The sequence below is a fragment of the Acanthopagrus latus genome, chromosome 13, assembly GCF_904848185.1.
Source record: "Acanthopagrus latus isolate v.2019 chromosome 13, fAcaLat1.1, whole genome shotgun sequence".
Taxonomy (NCBI): domain Eukaryota; kingdom Metazoa; phylum Chordata; class Actinopteri; order Spariformes; family Sparidae; genus Acanthopagrus; species Acanthopagrus latus.
The window spans coordinates 6315293-6334107 of NC_051051.1; the positions used below are offsets into that span (position 1 = coordinate 6315293).

Here is an 18815-nt window from a genome sequence, read left to right on the forward strand (position 1 = left end):
TGTTCCCTAAGCTGCTGCCTTCAAGCTGAAAGTGCAATGTTAAAACACCACTGTATGCTGATGCTTTGATACATCTTTTGACAAATACATGGATATACTTTTAACCCTATACTATGTAATAAAGAGGCAAAACTCTTCTGACTGATGAGGTCGGTTTGCTGATTTGATTTGGACAGCAGGGGTCCTGTTTGTGATCCTGGAGCTCTTCTCCTGGATCAACTTGTCACCCCCTGCTGGCACAAAATAGGCATCAAATACTCACACAACATAACAAATAAGCTGTATAGCTGTTTAAGGAGAAAGACATCAGTTGAAGACTGACTGCTTTTATTCATTTAAAAAAGTTTCATTGTTATGTATGTAAGATTTATTTTAATATACATGTTGTTTTAATCCTTTTAAATTCTTGGTCAAACTGGTAATCATGTCATGTTGAGGTGGTGATTGTTTATCAAAGAATACAACAATACATTAGAAAAGTTAAAAACTCTTTTCCCCTGTTCCTCTTTCTCTCCCTCTCAAATCAATAAAGTTATGACCCATAGTAAAATGTTCACATGTAACTGTTTAATTCAAATAACATCCTTAAAGTTGATTAATAGTATTCAGACTTCAGCTGTACTGGTGACTGGATGGTATATGAAGAAGTAGTTAACACATTCAGAGGAAATGGATATCAAACAGTATCAAGTCAGTGAAAATGATTATTTTAAAAGCTCAAAACCGAACTTAAAACAATATCCATACATGTCACCCACAGATGTAATTATCTACCACATGATGTGTACAGTGCAATTGTTTCAGTGTCCTAAAACAAAAGTTCAACTCTTTCTTGAAAAGCATGTTTGCCAAATAAAAGAACAAAAACAAGAGAAACACAGGTTTTTCCCGAGCGTTGTCAAGTCCCGCCCATCTCTTCCTCTGATTGGTTAGCACTCGGTGACTGCGTTGTTTTTATTGGTTAGGTTTAGGTATGATGAGTGTGATTGGTTAGTGAGGCAGAAAATGTCAGGCTAAGCCAATCAGTGACAGCGAAAGGCGGGCAATGCCTTCGCCAGTCGTCGCGTGGAAAACGGTTGGTCTAACCAGCGCGGAATTTTAAAATAGGTATTTTATTGTGGACCGGTAGTTTGCAGCTAACACTTAACCTCAACTATTTGGCTTGGTAACCTTAAATTAGAAATATAAAACAGACTTATGGTGAATTTAATGTATTTTCGTACGCTCTGGTGTTGGTGACGTAATCAAAGTGCACCCGTGTTGTTTGTAGTTTGTAGCTAGTCTAACTGTATCTTCCTCTAAAAACAATGACATTTAAAGTTTTGAATGGTAAACTAGCTGCAGTGAGATAAGTCTTCTACATTCTTCAGGTTGCCACCGGTAAGTCTGCCTAAGTTTAAACGTGAGGAGTACAACGCTGTTGTTGTTGCTGGCAGGTAGAAGTTGGTTAGCCAACAAGCTAACATGACAGAGTTTGATTACATTACTGACGCACCGGCTGTCTTGCAGGTAACTGGGTGAGAAATGGAGGATAACTCGTCTTGTTCCTCGACTTGTCAAGCATCTTTCCTCCAGAGGACGTTGGAGTGTCTGTCCTCCTCACGGCTGAAACTACAGACTGAGGAAACGGCTCCCGTCGCTGTCACTGCACTACAGCGGTACCTGTGTGAGCAAGCTGAGGGGCAGCAGACTGACAGCTACAGCTACGACGTGACGGTCACTGACGGAGTCTGTCGAGCCAAATGCTTTGTTCACCCTAGTTTAAACCATCTAGTGCACACAAACATCCTGAGGACTGGTGTCGACATCTACATCATGCAGGGCTCGTTTGTTTACAACGAGAGGAGACTGGGACACGGTTACATTTGCATTGAAAAGCTCAGATGTGCTGCAGGGCGGTCAGCTGTCCTGCCTCGTATAAAGGATGTCAGCTCACTGCCCATGCTGGTCAAGCACGGCATGGAGAGGAGTGTGCTGCTGCAGAGTGATGTTCCTCTGCAGGTAAGCCGCAAACATTACCTGTCCCTGTGGAACAACGATGATCCAGAGGGAGACATCTGGACTTCAGGCGGTCCCCCATCAGACGCAGTGCTGGACGGTGAGTTACTATGACGATTCCTCGGCCTCACACAGATCTGTTTTACATTGACTGGTGTATCTATTGTATTGTATTGTATTGTATGGACTGAGTAATAAATGGCATCAGCCCTGAAAAAGGCATTTCAGGCCTTAAATTTGGGCTTATTTAATCTTTTGACACTGACTAATCATTCCACCACAGCTATGATGGCCAAGCAGACAGAGACTTTATAGTTCTCAGCTATAACTCTCTAAGGTCTTTTAGAAAATCATTTTAACTTATTCAGCTATCAAGACCTGGAAAATACAAATTTTCAGCTGTATTTGAAGATATAACAGTATGCACCATCCTTCATAAAACCAATACGATTAATATTATATATCTGCCACATGGATTATATTCATTATTCACAGTCTTAACGAGACACACCAGGAACAAGGTTGTTGATTAGAATAGATGAACTGGCACCCTGTCTAGTAAAGGCAACATATCGCTCTTGCAAAATCTTCTTTGGATTACTTCTCATGTCATTCAGCCGTGAATATGTGTTGGCCTCAATGTCTTCTCTTCAACAGTGTCCAAGATCACTCTTCTTCATAGTCTGGAGTCATGCTTTAGAAACACATGGAAACCTCTCCCTCTACTTGTGAAGATAATACACAAATCCAGGTTAAGATATTACGGAAAGTTTGGGCTGAAGATTGATTACCCCTACCAGGTGAGTTTTTAACTTCCCAAGAATTTGGAGATGTCAGTAACACGATGTGAAGTGGATCTCGCCTTCATATTTCTTATACAAATTTTACATTTGTGTCATATTTCAGGCGTACTTTGAAGTTGCTGACCAGAGCGGGACAATGTCCCTCGTACTCTGGAACGAACTTTGTCCGGAGTTTTACCAGAGACTGAACGTGGGCACAGTGTTGTACCTTCAGAGTTACACCTTGAAGCAGAGCTATTCAAATCGGTCACACCCGCAGATGGACCATCACAGAATGAAGACATTTAACTCCATTGGTACGTACAGAACTACAGACCACAGAGCCCTTTTATGAAGTTCAAAACGAAAGTTGTGTATAAATAGTATTTCCTTTGTTTTTTTTTGTCTGAAAATGTTGTACAGTGCTGAGATATGTGACATGTGTCAAACAACTGAAAGTAAAGTTTTAAAAGTTATTATAAAAGAGTTTTGTGTAGTTTTATTAACTCTCTGTAATGTCTTTCATATGTGTTTCTCCTAAGAAATCTGCCTGAATCCTCGCAACCCAACATCGGTCATCACTGTGGTCTCGCCAAAGAGTGTCCTGCCTCAGTGGGGATTGCCTGAGGTTTCCTACCAGTTCATCACCAGGTAATGAACTGGTTATTGTTAAACATGTGTCTGTCTCTATCAGATACTTAAAGCTACAACAAGGAACTTTTATTTTAGGCATCGATATTAAATTGAGACTGTTTCATAATCAGTTAAAAGTTACTTGTAGTAAGTGTTCTGTTGTTTTGATTACATATTTTTAAACCCCGACCTTATTTCCCCATGTTTTCTGTCTAAATGTCTGAGAGGGACAATGATTTTTAAAATTGGTCCAGTATTACGTGAAACTTTTGTGGCTGGTGGCGCAAATATATTGAGGTTACCTTAATATCAAACTTAATATAATTTTTTTTATGACGCACTTCCTGGCCCAAGCCATGTTCAAAAACAGATTCATGTCTCTTATGTATCTCACAGGTCAGAGTTGGAAAAACTATCCAACAATTTCGCATGTGATGTCATTGGTTTAGTGACGTTTGTCGGTCGCGTTGAAAGAGTCAAGAGTAAAGGGAACAAGGGTAAGCAATGTTCATAAGTCCGTTTCTTAAAAATTGAAGTAATGCTAATTCAGTTAATTGCTGACTAACTATTATCAATCAGGTCCAGAGAAATACTGGACGTATCGCTGGATACACGCAGTGGACGGAACGTCTGACCAGCCTTTTATCCTGGAAGTGTTTTCCTCATCTCAACCTGAAATCTTCAGTCGTATATGCCCGAGTAAGTGGACTGTTTCAGCTCCTGTCTGACGGCTCTGTAGGTGTTTTTCACTGGGTTTGTTTACTGTTTTCACCATCTCCTCCACAGTGACCTACCTGGTGTGCACTCAGATGAGAGTCTGTAAAGTGGAAAACTCGTTGCCCTACCTCACAAGCAGCTGCGAGACGGAGACGTTCATCACAGGTTTGCGAAGCTGTAACAATAAATATCTAGTAATCTACATCTGTACAGTATGGTGACGGTGACTGTATGTTATCTGTCTTCACAACAGGCTACCACAAAGGTCAGCCGTATGTAAGTGATCCTAAAGTGAAGAGCTTCATCCGGTGGACCAAAACTCTAAAGGACAATGTTGTCCTCCAGAAGACTGCAGTTGGTGGTCACTACTGTTACCCCCGCCCCCCACAGAAATGTACCCAGTCAATGTCAGATCCCTCAGGTGAGAGGAAAATACAGAGTGGTTCTTTTTTCTTTTTTAAGAACACACTCGCAGGCTTAGATTTTGAGATGGTTTTATTTCAGAATGTGCCAATTACCTGCAGAAGAAGATGCATTTTTTATGATTTCAGGGCATGAATGACAACCTCCACCTCAGCACTGAACCGTAATGAGATTCTTTCGGTTCTCTTGTGGGTGGCAGGAATCCAATAATATCTGGGTCAGCATTCGCAAGCAGTTCTGCAACAAGATACAGCATAGTGCACTGAACACCTGCTCTGTTTTTGTCTCGATGCAAAGCCGCAGAGAGTTTGTCTTTGTACATTTTATCAGAGTTTTTGAAGGATATTCTTTCAAGCCACCCATAAGAAGACAGTTTATAGACAACATTATGGCCTGCATCTATAATTCTGCATCCCCCAGAGAAAGTGAGTTGGTTTAACTGTCATGTAGAGCTAAAACCATTCTGCTCCATCTTCAGCTCAAGCTCCTCTGGTTGCCGCAGCTGATTTGAAGAGGGAGCTGGAGACCCTGCAGTACAGGGAACATAAAAGACTTGCCATTCAAGGACAAATCACAGCAGTACGCTACATGAAAAGCCCAAAGACCTCAGAGCCTCAGCAAACACAAGAGAAAGAGGTATTAGACGTGATTTCAAAAGCCTCTTTTAAAGCCACTTTTCATTTACTGTGGCTATTTATGCTTTAAAATGAGTCAACTGGTGTCCTGCAGGTGCCAGATGTTTCTTCTGATGTGCATGAAAGAGCTGTACCTGACACACACAACCATCCCTCGACAGCTGAGCAGACCTCAGAGGCCAGTTTAACATCTCCATCTGTTGAGGAAATCTCAGCAAGCAGAAGTAAAAGAAGAAGAATTCAAACAAGGTGTGATTTGACTCGTGGCTGTCAGATTTTGTGAGCTTGATAAGTCTGCTCATCATTTTCCCGATTGTCAGTTAGCGTCTAATGATTGCTTCTTTCGTCTAACCAACAGTTCCAAACCCAAAGACTTTTCATTTACTGTCATAAATGACAAAGAAATGCAGCAAACACTTGTACTGAAGAAGCTGAAACTGGCCAATGTTTAACAAAATAGTTAGTGATTCATTTTCTTTCAATAGACTAGCTGATGAATTGACTCATTCCTGCAGCTTCTATTTGATATTAAATCATGTAAATCTTTAAATGAAACGTATCAACATGTTTTCCAGAGAAGCCAAGCAGACCTCCTTGAATCTTGGTAGCGCTCCTGCAGAAAAGTTCTGCAGATTCAGCTTTTAGTGTTCATCAGGAACCTACTTCAACTGTTCTGAGCTCATCTGTCTTCACTCCTTACAGGAGGGCTGGACTCGAAACTACAGAGCAGGAAGAAAAGGACAGCGACTCTGAATCTGAGGAGGCTCACAGTGTGGAAGGTGCATTACTGAAGCTACAGCTTTACTTCGGAGAAACTTGCATGTTCTGTCACACTGATGTGTCTGTTTCCTCCAGACTCCCACGTACTGTCTTGGGAAAGCAGCAGCTGGCCGGAGCAGCTACATGAAGTGAAGGAACATTTATGTCAAGGCGCTCTGTACCAGGACAGCATCTCTCGAAGGTTCACCTTTGATGAGAAGGACGTCCTCCTGCAGTGGGGTAACCTTCAGCCGACACGGTGGGGACCGGAGCAAACCACTGATACCATCCCATCTGTGTTCTGTCAAGGATACTACAGAGTCACAATTTTAGGTAAAAGTTTTTCCCTGTAGGAAATACTCCAGCAGTCTTGGATGTGGCTGCTGCCTTCTGTTTCTCATAAACAGCTCTCTCATGTGGTAAAAATTTGCTGTGTAATTTGGTAAGTTCTGATGTTTATGTTGTTTGATTGTTGGCAAAGAACAGGGATGACGACCATCAAAATCAGTTTGCAAATCTTCTCGTTTTTTGTTTTTTTTTTACTTTTGACAGGTATAAACATGCAGATAGCCATCGATGCTGCGTTCTTTCCTGTCGTGAGCACAGATGAGCCCAGGGCTGTAGGTCTTCCTCAGGACCCCCATGGCAACACGATGCTGTCCTGCCTTTCATCGGACTTCCTCTGCCCTCTCAGTGACCCTGCCAACCACAGTGAGACAGCACTCCCTGAGCCAGGTAGCCACCACACCACCCGTTCAGGAAACAGTCACTACACACACCTGAGAAGTCTTTAATCACTCCATACTTAGCGTCATTTTTGGCCCAACATGACAAGAGATGTGAAATGTTTTGTCTTGCAGAGGACATCTTAGAGACGGCCTGTGAGCTGGAGGACATGCATGTCGTATGCATCTTGGACCTTTGTCATCTGGGCGGAGATAAGGTGGAGGTCCTGATCAACAAAGTGTACAGAGTGACAGACAACGAGGTTCAGCCGAACTAAAGTGTTCGGTTTTGTGAGAATAATTTGTAAATATTATCAGCTTTCTTTAATCATGTAAGCAGAGTTATTTTAGATTAAAAGAGCAAAGGAAACTTGGTCGACTTGTTTTGGACCAAACCTCAGTTTGATACTTGTAAATTATTTGATTGCTTTTTTCACCTGTACAGCATAAACATCTCAATAAATCTGATTTTGCATTTCCTAAATCTGATCATCAATCCACAAACAACAACAACATTGTCTTAAGTGAAGCATCTTTGAGAGACTTGGTGTAAAACTTGCCTTTTTTGCTCCATGTCCAGCGGCCGACTACGTCGTCTTCGTAGGCTAATACTCATCTGACTTTCTGAAGTGAAAACATGTCTTTTCACAGTGAGAACACACAGCTGAGAAACAATCCTGTCCACACAAAATAATCTTCTGTGCCAACACATTGCTCAGAATAACGATGCATATGTTTAAAAATATTTATTTTCATATATTTCACAATATCCAGGTTGATTTATAAATAATTCAATATAACATAATTAATATCAAGATATTTTAGAATGTAAACTTAATTTGTTAATTTCTTTTAAAACAATATTAACGATATTTTTAAAGCTTATTTTGATGGTAAGTACAGAAAAGAAAATAAGCCATACAAGTGACTGTGCAACACCAACTTGAACGCAAATAAAAGCCTCACCTCCTCTAATAAGACACTTCATTATCTGTTACAAAATTACTTTAATTTTAAAATCATGTAACATACATAAGTAATCTATTAGACATATAAAATAAACAACTATATAGTCTTAAATTTTTTTTTTTACATTCTATTATACAATATATTCAATGTTTGTTTCTGCACTGAAACTGCAGAAATGGCTGCGAACCACCAGGTTTGTTTTGTTCATCTCCTGGCAAATCTTACACAGAAAGCATTGATCGGACTGACCGCCCACACACACACACACACACACACACACACACACACACACACACACATTTAAGGTGTCGGCCATTATTTTACAAATCAGCAAAAGTACATGTTAGACGTGATTCAAATCACATGCCTTCAAAAACACTCAATGAAAAACCCCATGAAGAAGAAAAGCATTCTGAAAGAAAGAAAAGAAAGAAACAGATGTGCAGAGAGCGACAAGAAAGAAAAGACAGTACCGACCGGGCAGATGGCTTATTTACAATAACTTGTGAAGCAATACACACACACACACAAAAAACAACAACTTTAAAAATCATCTTACTCCCAAATGTCTGGTGCACAATGAGGTGATTTGTCCAAAGCAAAACTAATTCAGGGCTTAACCCACATCTGGAACACAATGCATGAACTATCAACAATAACAGTTTGACAGCAGCTGTTTCGCGTCTCTGAGTGATTGGATGAACAACAGTCTGAAGGGGAAGTCGCACTGCGTGTGATCGACTCTGCAAAATTATACATTTTCTCAAAATGTCTTCAGGTTTCTTTCTGTGGTTCAAATTAAATTGAATAATGAAAGAAAGAAAAGCTGAAGTCGTCTATGGCACCTCTGAGCTGCTGGCTGAGCTCAACTTACACGGGCTGTCTTTAATGTTGCTATGTCGACGCGTAGAAGTTCGTCAAGGGAGACCGAAACTTCCCGCGGCCATCTTAATATATAGATTTTGACGATGATGTACAATTGCACTTTTTTTCTGAAAAGCTAAAAAACTGAAACCATTTTTTCTTTTTAAATGAAGATGTCAGCTTTGGCTGAACTGCCTTTTTAAAGATTCAGCTGTTGGTCTCATCAGCTGCTCGACGGGGACACAAGGATTGAGATTCTTCATTTCATCTTTCTTTCACTCCAGAGTGTCTGTGTTTTCTTATCATGTTTAGGAAAAGGCCAACACTTGCACCACATTCCCATGAAGACAAAGTCCTGCTTTAATCCCTGTATTCTTCACTGGATACACCTTTTTATAGTCTGTTTTTGTTTGTTTGTTTGTTTAAAGATACTGCTGATGTCAACAACTGAAGGAATGTTTGGACATTGTCGTTAAAAAAATATTTCCATATAATTTACATGGTACAATGGCTTATTATACACCTCTATATACATCGTACATCTGTTCTGAAACATTTCAAACAGTATAAATTAACATTCTTCTTCTTCAAATTGACATTGCACATAGGAAAGTGAAAAACGGCACTGAACGAACATGTTGAGCTCTGTCGTCCACCGTGAACAGCACCAGTCTTGACTGTGACGTGGATAACTTGAAGGGTGGCTGAGACCAAACGGTCACACGGAGCACGAAGGGTCCTTTTTTAAAATTAAGTGTAGTTCTACAGAGAGAATTTGAGGACATTTTTTTCCAGCTGAGCTTTGTGCAACAACCCCATGGGATGCATTTAAAGATTTTTAAATTCTAAATGATAATCTCAGACTCTGGCACAGGCAGCTTCTTTGCAGTATACTGTTTCACATTGTCTCTGATTGTCATTAACACAAGAGAGATGCACACACTGTTTATGTTCTTCAGTTTGTTTTCTTCCTGGATATTGTTCACCTGCTGATCTGGCTCAGCCTGTACACTCCACACCTCTTTCAGTCCTTTCATCTTGATAAATGGTAACCGTCACATTGAATGCTCGCAACCTCATTCGGACAATCAGCCTTCTCTCTGTTGAGGGTGCAATATGTAGAATTTTAATTTATGTCATCCAAAAATTTACCAAAATGATCAACTGAAAGTGAAGAATTAACTGCCCTGATGGTCTGGCTAGCTGCATGGCTAACTAAGCCAGTTACTCTCTTGGGAGTATGAATGTAAGGTGGCCAATTCTTACGTACTATAATATTTTGGTCTGTACTTAAGTGTTAAAACACCCCTGGTAGACAGGTGTCGTATATTATCTTTATATTTAATATGGCTGTTAAGAGAAAGGAGTGTAGTCAGGAGAGCTGATTAGTAGATGCACATATCACAGCAGGATTCCCCCTCTACAAACATAAAATAGTATTTTGTCAAAGGACTCCCTAAGATTGTCATTCAAAAAGAAAGGAACCAGATTGTAACATTTTGAAATACTGATGAGGACTCAGCAGAGAACATCATTAACTTCAGGATGTATGAGCAGACAACGTCTGATACTTTAAATATAGTGTCTCTGTTATCTGCAGCTGTGTGATATATTACAGAATAACGCGTTGGAGGTTAATATATTTTAAACAATATCTGCTGGCAGTAATTACATTTTTCGAGGCGATCACATTCAGAGTTTCGTTTACTTGGACTTTTACTTTGGGCTAATTTGGTTGTGACTTCTGACGCGGTCAAATAAAGAAAATAAACAAGGTAATACTGTTCACAAATACCCAGGTAGCAGGCAGAGTCTATGTCAATTCACCAAGCCTACACCTGTGATGTAGTTTGTTGCACCGCTGTCGTGAGAGCAGCTTGCATTGAACCATTGACCCGGGTGGGATAAGACATCAAGACCAGTGTTGACCTTTCAATGTCTGAATGGACACATAGTGTGAACTTTTGAGTATAAAACTAGTTTCTTCAAATTTATATGCAATAAATAAACATGAAATGATTTCATTAGGGTTTCAGTAAATAGTTTCAAGAATCTTATTACATACTATCATTACAGAAAGTGTTGAAAAAGAGTTTGGACTTACTGAAGTAAAGGTTGCAACAAGCATCCAATATATATTTGTAATATATCCATTACAAATCTAGATGTCTCTTTTTGTTTAAATCTGATGTGGAAAACAATAAATTATGACCTATGAAAATAGAGCTTTGTATTCCAAATGGACCTGAGCTGGATTTTTAAAGCCGTAATCAGACAAAACCATCAAACCGCACCATGGACGCACCACGGTTAAAGGCACAAAGTTTTCCCCCCTCTGCTAACTCGTCTATCACCTAAGTACTGCAGAGCTCACCAGAAGCACCTAGAATCAGGACTTAAGAGCTTTGTTTGTTGTCATTCTCAGCGAGAAGTGGTGCGATAGTTGCAGCACCCCTTCTTCTGTCCCAGATTGAGGCTTTAAAAATCTAGATAGACCTTTTCTAATAATAGAATATCCCCCACAGCTTCCCAGTGCAGCGTGTTGCGTATGAATTCTTAGCAAACTTGACCTTTAGATATGGCGGTCATGTCAGCGCTGCATGTTTCGCCATACAGCCCCTCTCTTGTGACTTATCATGAACATACACGCGAGTAAATCATTGATTTGGGGACAAAAGCGACATCTGATGTCTGCCGGCTGGAATACACTTTAATGTACACAAATCCCTTTATGAGATGAGCCACTTTCACTGGGGCTGAAAATTGGACTTGATGTCACTGGGGAGGGCCATCGAGTGTAGGTTTGAAAGCTAATCTCACTATGGAGCCATTACTAGTGAGGGGAATAGAATATTAATTCACGGGCAAAAATAAATATTCTACTTTTGGGTGGGGGGGGTGGTACCAAAGTGCAAACACACTTAGCAGGAAACTCTCTCTGTTAGAAGTCTGTCGAGAGCTTTGATAATCCACTTGTTCTGGCAGTTTCGCCTTGTTGACGCCTGAGCGTGACGCTAAGGTCCAGCACCTCAGAATCTCCACAGAACCCTGCAGGTGACGTCCGGCCGGTGCGGCCTCTGCTTGTGGTTTTTTTACTCCACGTGCGAACACACCGGCTTCCCTCTGAATGGGCAGCTTCACATCAAAAGTCAGGTCGCTAGAAGCATTCCCACTGGCGTCAAGTTTGACTTCCAATTGCCACAACGCGCTGCCGTCTACACGGCGACAACACGGGGGGCGATCTCGGCGCTCTAACCACGGTCCACAGCGCTACCGAGTCAACATATTTCGGAAGTCTGAAACATTGCTAGTCTGGTTTTGGGAATGTTGGTATTGCCTCTGTTGCTGCTGCTGCTGCTGCTGCTGCTGCTGCTGTGCTTGCGGCACTTGCTGTGTTTGCTGCTGGATGTATCCCACAGTGCCTTGCTGCGGGACATTAGCGGTGTGTAAGAATGTTGGAGTAGATCCACCTTGTACGAGTCCTTGAGTCATCTGCAGACACGACAGAGAACATGTAAGTTTACATCCGGGGGATCAGTGTAAACACGAGCGATATCTCTGAATATTAACTTGACAAGAGAGTTGTAAACACACGTCTGGCGTTACGTCAACATCTACGCATCATTCAGTCATTACCGAATTATAAATATAGCCAATTCTTCCTGCTGTGGCTGTTTGGGTAAGCCAAGGGCAAACAAGGGGGATCCAAACATTGCTGGGACTGCACAAACATTCTTGGGCTGGGCTGAATCTCAACCATATGTCTGACATTTTTAATAAAGCAAGAGCCCCCCACCCCAGAGGTAGTGATATTCAGTTTGGACTCTCTCCTTCGTTTAGAAAAAAAAAAGAAAAAACACTGATTTGTTACTGCGCCCAAATCAAACATTAGGAGTGAAATTAGAAACGACTAATGATGCCTCCTGTTTACTGAGCGTTGCAGTTGCTCTCCATGAGCTACTAAATCTTTTATTACCACTCTCACCGAACGAGTGAAAATGGACACAAGCAGCTGAAGAGCCTCAGCACAGTAATATTTGCTTCACCCATTAGTGAAACAGGTTGTGCTGCGCTGAAGATTATATTGTAGTCTAACTCTGTATGACTCTCCATCGGTTTTTACTAGTAAGAGAAGAATGACATAAAATCCAAAAGTCTTACGGTAAAAGTAAAAGTTAGATAATGTTGCTTTAAAGACGGCTGCAAACTAATAATAAAATATAATGTAATATCATATACAGCGATGACATTACTCTTATTGTGTCTCTGTATCTCATACTGTTGCAACCCCCAGTGCTACCAGTATTAGAAAACTAAAGACTTCGAGCCAACCTTCCAGCAGCAAAATAAAGTATATGCGGTGCACCCAGTGATTTCTGTTCAGTCCCTCATGTCTGTATGCCTTTAACTGAAAGTGATCTATGGTCTCCGTGTTGAGGGATTTAGGTAAGCTTCTTATAAAAGTGTGTTTTTACACCAGACTCACACTATTTATCTGTGGTAAGGTTTTTTACAGCTGATGACTTATGTTGTCCCTTCTGGGAAAAGATGATAAACAAGTCTGGTTCAACACAAATCCACATGCACATCACTCTTAGTTAGCTTGTTTCTGTGGTAACTACAGATGCAAATGCGGTGAAAAGCCTATTATGATTATTAATTAGTAAGCAATGCAACAATCCATCAAAAATGACTTGAATAAAAGACATATATTGTTCCTAGAAACACATGATAATGCTGCATCACGACGCAGCAGGCGGGTGTTGTACCTGAAAGAACTGCTGCGGCTGCTGGAGCTGCAGGGAGTGCTGAGAAGCCTGAGGCTGAGCGTGGTAGGTCGACTGGGACTGGTTTGTGATGAAAGTGTTGTGTGGGATCATGATGGGAGACGTGAAGACCGGGGAGGGCACGAGGACGGCGTTGCAGTTGACCTGCTGCATGGAGAACGGAGGGGCGATGATCTGCTGCTCCAACGTGTATCTGTGTGGAGGGCAGGAGGAGGGAACTCAGGCACGATATGAACAACAAAACAGACCGGTGTGATTTTGTGTGGGCGGTCTGGTTACACTCACATGGTTTGAGAGATGCCCATGTTGCACTGGGAAGGCTGCGTGGTGACACTGCTAGTGGGAACCAGCGTCTGCATTGGCTGGTTGAGGAGCATGCTGCAGGAAATCATTAAAATCTGTTAGCAGAAGAATGCAAGCTGTACCGTGAGCAAAACAAACTCTGAAGCACAAAGTGGCTCGCTCTCTTTCAGGGCTCTCACCGTAGTTGACCGTCCTGGTTGAACTCGCCGTCCGTGTGTCTTTGGTTTGCGTCCTGTAGAGACCTCGAGTTGGTCTGGGAGAACATCATGGGGTTGCTGTAGAAGGGCATGGTCAGACTCGTGTTCGTCTGCACGGGCACACTCACTGCCGACTGCCCGCTCCGCGCAATTCTCTGCTGGACCTGCAATGAAAACAAGGAAGAACACAAAGCATTTAAAAACTAATGAGGACAAAAGTTAAATCAACACTGATAACATTCAGTATCATTCTCTTAACATTAGAGGACAGCTTTCCAAACTGATGTGTCTGACATTCTGACACTTTTCTGACTATTTAGTTGGGACCTGTTCAGCTCCGTACCTGTGACGAGGGTGAGCTGCTCTCTCTCAGCAGGGAGTGAGGGGATGAGCTGTGGGCCCCACAGGACGGTTGTTTGGGATGGCCTGCGAGTTGCCTGATCACCCCCGACTGGCTCTGCTGGGCCGGTCTCCCCCTCTGCTGCTGCTGCTGCTGCTGCTGCTGCTGCTGCTGCTGCTGCTGCTGCTGGGCCTGGCCAAAGTCATTGTGGATAGGCTGCTGTAACAACATCTTATGCACACATAAACAGAAAATATTTATTTATCCTTCATATACTATGACCAAAAAAAAATTCCAATAGCCAAAAATGTCTCAAATGTTACTCTGCATATATTGTAGAAACATTATAACATATTCATAGTGTAATGTATGTGTAATAGTGATCGGGAAAAAATACTGTTCAACAGCCACTCGGAGCTATTTGTAAAGAGCTGCACTAGATTTCAAACTAATCTGACACAAGCCTGTGCTTGTGGCTGAACTAGTTATTGCCGGCCTCATGGTGGGGCCATTCCACCATCACTGTGAGTCGGTAAGCAACACAAGTTTACTGTATAAAGAAGAATGAGTAATATTAAAAAAACAAAAGATGTATAGACTATGTATGTATGTATATCATCCCTGTTGTGTGGCCCTGAGCCAATTAAAGAGCGAAGGTGTGAGGGCTGCAGGTGGTCAGGAGTCATGCACTTCTGGTGGGGACAACTTTGAATGTTGTGTTTACTAATTGCAACAAATCCTTCTTTAACAACTGATCTGTAAATTCCTAATAATCTATTTTGTCTGGACTAAAGTCAGCTTATCTTGTTAAATGTTCTCCTTGTGCGCAAAACAACACTTCTAGTCTCTCGTCTTCATAATTACTTCAGAGTTGTTTTTTCTTCGCGTCTCTGTGGGAGCGTTACCTGGAGATTAGCGAAGTGAAGCTTCTCCTTAATGTCGTGCAGCTCCTGCTGCTGCGTCTTAATGTCAGCTTGCAGAATGCGCGTCCTCTCCTCCAGCTGTTCCTTCAGCTGGTTCATTACACAGATCTGAGGCTGTTGCAGCTCATACATGGACGACTGCGACTGCGGCTGCTGCTGCTGCTGCTGCTGCTGCTGCTGTGTCTGCTGTTGCTGGAAAGACACAATCCAAAAAATGATCTTTGTTTTCTGAAGGAGCTACTGGAAATGGAGCTGTGATAAGTCGAGTCATTTCATGGTTTGTTTCAAGCAAATCAAGCACTTGTGAAAGAGGTCAGGAAATTACTTCATCCTGTGAAATATCTAAGTGAAATGTGGAAAGCTACAACAAAAAACATATTTCAGATATAATCTTGATACTTTTTTTGAACAGCCCTTCTCACTCTGTTTTATAACCCAATCCTATAACTGGGCCTGGAGGTAGTGTAGGCACAAGCAGATGACATAAACACATACAGCAGCAACAGTCATAACAATAATATATTGTACACAAACAGATGAGAGGAAGGTAACAGGCAGGAGAAGAAGTCTAAACACTAACCATTGCGGAGTGCTTGCTGCAGGTAGGAGAAAGGGGGAGGCTCATTTGGGGAACGAGGTCAAAGGAATTTTGTCTTTGTGCCAAATTCTACAGGGGAAGACGGAAAAGTTGTACAGTTTAGCACAATCTGTGACAGTGTGTCAACTTTGGAGATAAAACGTTCTGTGGGAAACAACTAGACCAAGACAGACAGATGCATGTAAGCTTTGCTTAAACTGACCTTTGAACTACTAGGTTGGAGCCTGGCAGATGTCTTCTCTGTCCCGATGGAAGCAGACTGCCATGATGGTGTGCAGGCCTCTGTGTAGGAGTTAGCTGCTGCAGAAGAGACAACAGGTCACAGTTCGGTAATGCCAGACCGAAGATATGTACTAATAGATCATAATCATTGTTTTGTTTTGTTTTTTTGGGGGGGGGGGGTTGTTTAATGGCAGCTGCTAACAACAACGAAGGCAAGATATGTTTAACGTCTTGACATTTGACTCATTTTGTGAGTGGGATACAGTGTTTTATAAATTCTTTTATCTGTCAGTCATTCTTCGTCAGTGCAAGAACAACTCCTTTGAGTAAAAGTGATACTTCTCCTTTAAAGATTTCTTTGGCTGCAAAATAAAGAAAATGTTCAAACCCTCCCACTATGGATCTTTTCATAGACACTGTTACAAGGGCATAACGTGGCCTGCTGCCTCAGAAGAAGGACTGCAGGCAGCACTCCGGGCTGAATATAATTACTCAAACTCCTCAACAAGATAGAAATCACATACTTCAGTTTTCTATGCTGCATAGAATAAGCATGGCTGGTACATTTTATTACATATGAATTACAAGGACATCACCCTTGTACCATATGATGAATACCTATATTTCTTTCTCTTCTATTCTTTTATCTTTTTTGATCATCTTTCTATTTTGTTTTGCTTTTACTGGCAAATGCTCCTCAGCTCTTGTACAATGATCTGGACGTCTCTGCATCCATGCCAACGAGTTCTTTGATCAATACAAAAACATACTTATAATTATTATAAAAATATATTAAAATGGTCTTTTTGTTCCAAACCTTCAAGTTGTTTTTTAAACAGAAAGGCGCTTCATTCCTAAAGAAGCAATCCACCAAGCCGTCTTCTTCCTTGTAAAAACCTACATTACCCACAATCCAACTTGACCACCAACAATTTAAATGTGTTATGCCAGTAGCAGCTAATGTAACCTCCAGCCTTAATCCTCAGGCTTAGTAGCAGACTACAGAGGTCTGATAAGATCATTTCCCTCTAACTTCATATCCTTAGATTATCTTCATTTTCAGACTTGTAATCTTCAGCTCCAGCTGACACTGACTCAGGTGACATCGCTGATCACTTATCACTGCCCATGAGCAGTTTCACATATGCAGCTGATGTACAGATCACTGGATTCCCCCTTTATGTTTACCAAGCCTTAACGTAACACATGTGGGTATTTACAATACACATGTGCCAGCTTGGTTTGACTCGGCATGTCAGCCCAGCGCAGCCAAGCAGGGATCCCAGCCTAAAGGTATGTCTTTAACTGATGACGTGTTTGTCTTGAGTAGTGGTCAAACTTGCTCCGCCAATTTGGTGATAAACACGTTCCATGTCACTGGAGATAAACCAAACTGCAAACCGTAGAGATTCAGCTAGAAGCAACAAGAGAAGTGAGTTTTCAGCCAGAGTAACTATAGGCTATTTTGAGGTAAATTCAGAACAACTTATGAAATGCATTTCCTCTCTGGTTGTATAACAATACTGCTGATTCACAAGCCCTTGATTGCCACCTCACTCTGCCTCTGACTTAAACCCACAAACTGTGATACATTCAGTGGAGGTTTTTCATTCGAGCCGACGCAAATTAAGGAAGCAACAAAAATTCCTCCACAGACTATTTTTCGGAGAGTTCTACGAATATGTCTTTGAAAACAATGAAAGTGCACATACGTGTGTGGGTTAAGAGGAGACAGCAGCTATGTTTATGAACAGCAGCTGTAATGAATCAGCCCCTGTGTATTGTTCTTAAACAGATGCAGATTGAAGTTAAGTGTTTTAGCACATTAGACGGTGGGTGGAGGAGCAGCTGAAGTCAGAGAGACTCGAGGCTCAAACAAACAGGGCATGCCAAAGTAAGCCTTGGAAACATTTCATCATAGATGCCCACCCTCATACATTAAGGCAGGTGTTTTATTGACTGCTGGTCTCCTCAGTTACAGAGGTTTCACCTCTGATCACAGAGTCTTCTCAGATCTTTCTCATGTTTATTTCTATTTGAATGACTTCTTTCCAAATTTAAAAACAGGATGATCTACCAGCTCTGTTACTTCTCAATCCAATTATAGCTTGAGCACTGTTGCTCCGGTGAGTAATCACTGGAGTCAAGAAGTCATAACTTATCAAAAACAAAGAAAAAAAACATTTTTTTTTTTATAACACGACAGCCCCTGCATCCATGCAGTTGTAGGATTTCTGTACATGTTGACCCGCTGTTGAGTGAGTTAGCACTTTCGGGAGCAGAGGATGACTCACATGCAGAGTCCGACAGAGCTGTGTGGGAGGACTTCCGGGAGCTGTGGGAGGACACCGAACGTGCACCGCTGTTTCTGTCCCGTGGAGGGTCCAGTGTGGAGCAGATATCCAAGTACAGCTCCTGGGCCTGGAACACAGAGTAATGTTCAGACTCGAAGATGACGGAAAGGATGACCTTGTCAACGTCACACGCTGAATGTAGAAGGGCACTGAACTCTTACCTTCACTGAAGAGGGAGCTATCTCTGGCGGAGACAGCTCTTCAAAGCCAAACGCTCGCCTCCTTTCAGCTCGCACTTCAGCATAACTGAAAAACAACACATAGAAATAAAAAACTCATCTTGATCTAAACTAATTAACCTTTTTTTGTGCACACTTTCTTCCCTTTGCAGATGCCAGAGAGAGAGAGTTGTAAGACACAACAATGAGGCTTACCTGACAACAGTGTGAGTGCAGACAATGAACTCAGGTTTGGAGTTCCACTGATGGTAAGTGATGTAGTAGTGAGTCTGCAACCAAATCCACTGCTGACCTTTGGTCAGGAAGCGATAGTAGCAGGATTTACCCTTTCCAAACTGCATTACTGAGGAGAGAAATAAAGGACATCAGTGTCACAGGTCGGGGCTTTTTCTGTGCAATACCGCAGT

General features: G+C 41.7%; 2 protein-coding genes across 10 annotated transcripts in view; one reads left to right on the forward strand and one right to left on the reverse strand.

The window, feature by feature from the left end:
* The first annotated feature begins 1019 nt into the window (after positions 1-1019).
* radx (RPA1 related single stranded DNA binding protein) lies at positions 1020-7155 on the forward strand. 3 transcript variants are annotated; one of them, XM_037120803.1, is made up of 15 exons: positions 1020-1107; positions 1510-2098; positions 2656-2798; positions 2905-3097; positions 3323-3431; positions 3810-3910; positions 3993-4112; positions 4200-4295; positions 4384-4551; positions 5032-5189; positions 5265-5437; positions 5891-5967; positions 6044-6280; positions 6500-6682; positions 6808-7155. In XM_037120803.1, exons 2-15 carry the CDS (start codon positions 1525-1527, stop codon positions 6948-6950), a joined length of 2475 nt encoding a protein of 824 aa, XP_036976698.1. In that variant the 5' UTR covers positions 1020-1107; positions 1510-1524; the 3' UTR covers positions 6951-7155. The 3 variants fall into 3 exon arrangements, with proteins under 3 accessions (XP_036976698.1, XP_036976697.1, XP_036976699.1); XM_037120802.1 differs by lacking the exon at positions 1020-1107 and adding an exon at positions 1114-1380; XM_037120804.1 differs by lacking the exon at positions 1020-1107 and adding an exon at positions 1114-1380 and having other exon boundaries at positions 5283-5437.
* Positions 7156-7659: 504 nt separating this feature from the next.
* The window catches only part of npas2 (neuronal PAS domain protein 2), a 46166-nt gene continuing 35010 nt past the window's right edge, over positions 7660-18815 (reverse strand). For 2 of the 7 annotated variants that reach the window (XM_037120794.1, XM_037120795.1), the window contains exons 12-22: positions 18604-18751; positions 18391-18475; positions 18170-18296; positions 15856-15953; positions 15636-15722; positions 15038-15247; positions 14136-14363; positions 13775-13956; positions 13578-13670; positions 13275-13485; positions 7660-11997 (exon numbers count right to left, since the gene is read on the reverse strand). In XM_037120794.1, coding sequence (XP_036976689.1) covers positions 11776-11997; positions 13275-13485; positions 13578-13670; positions 13775-13956; positions 14136-14363; positions 15038-15247; positions 15636-15722; positions 15856-15953; positions 18170-18296; positions 18391-18475; positions 18604-18751 — 1691 coding nt within the window. In that variant the 3' untranslated portion in view covers positions 7660-11775. The remainder of the gene's footprint in view (positions 11998-13274; positions 13486-13577; positions 13671-13774; positions 13957-14135; positions 14364-15037; positions 15248-15635; positions 15723-15855; positions 15954-18169; positions 18297-18390; positions 18476-18603; positions 18752-18815) is intronic. The other 5 variants (XM_037120796.1, XM_037120800.1, XM_037120797.1 and 2 more) reach the window with 5 other exon arrangements.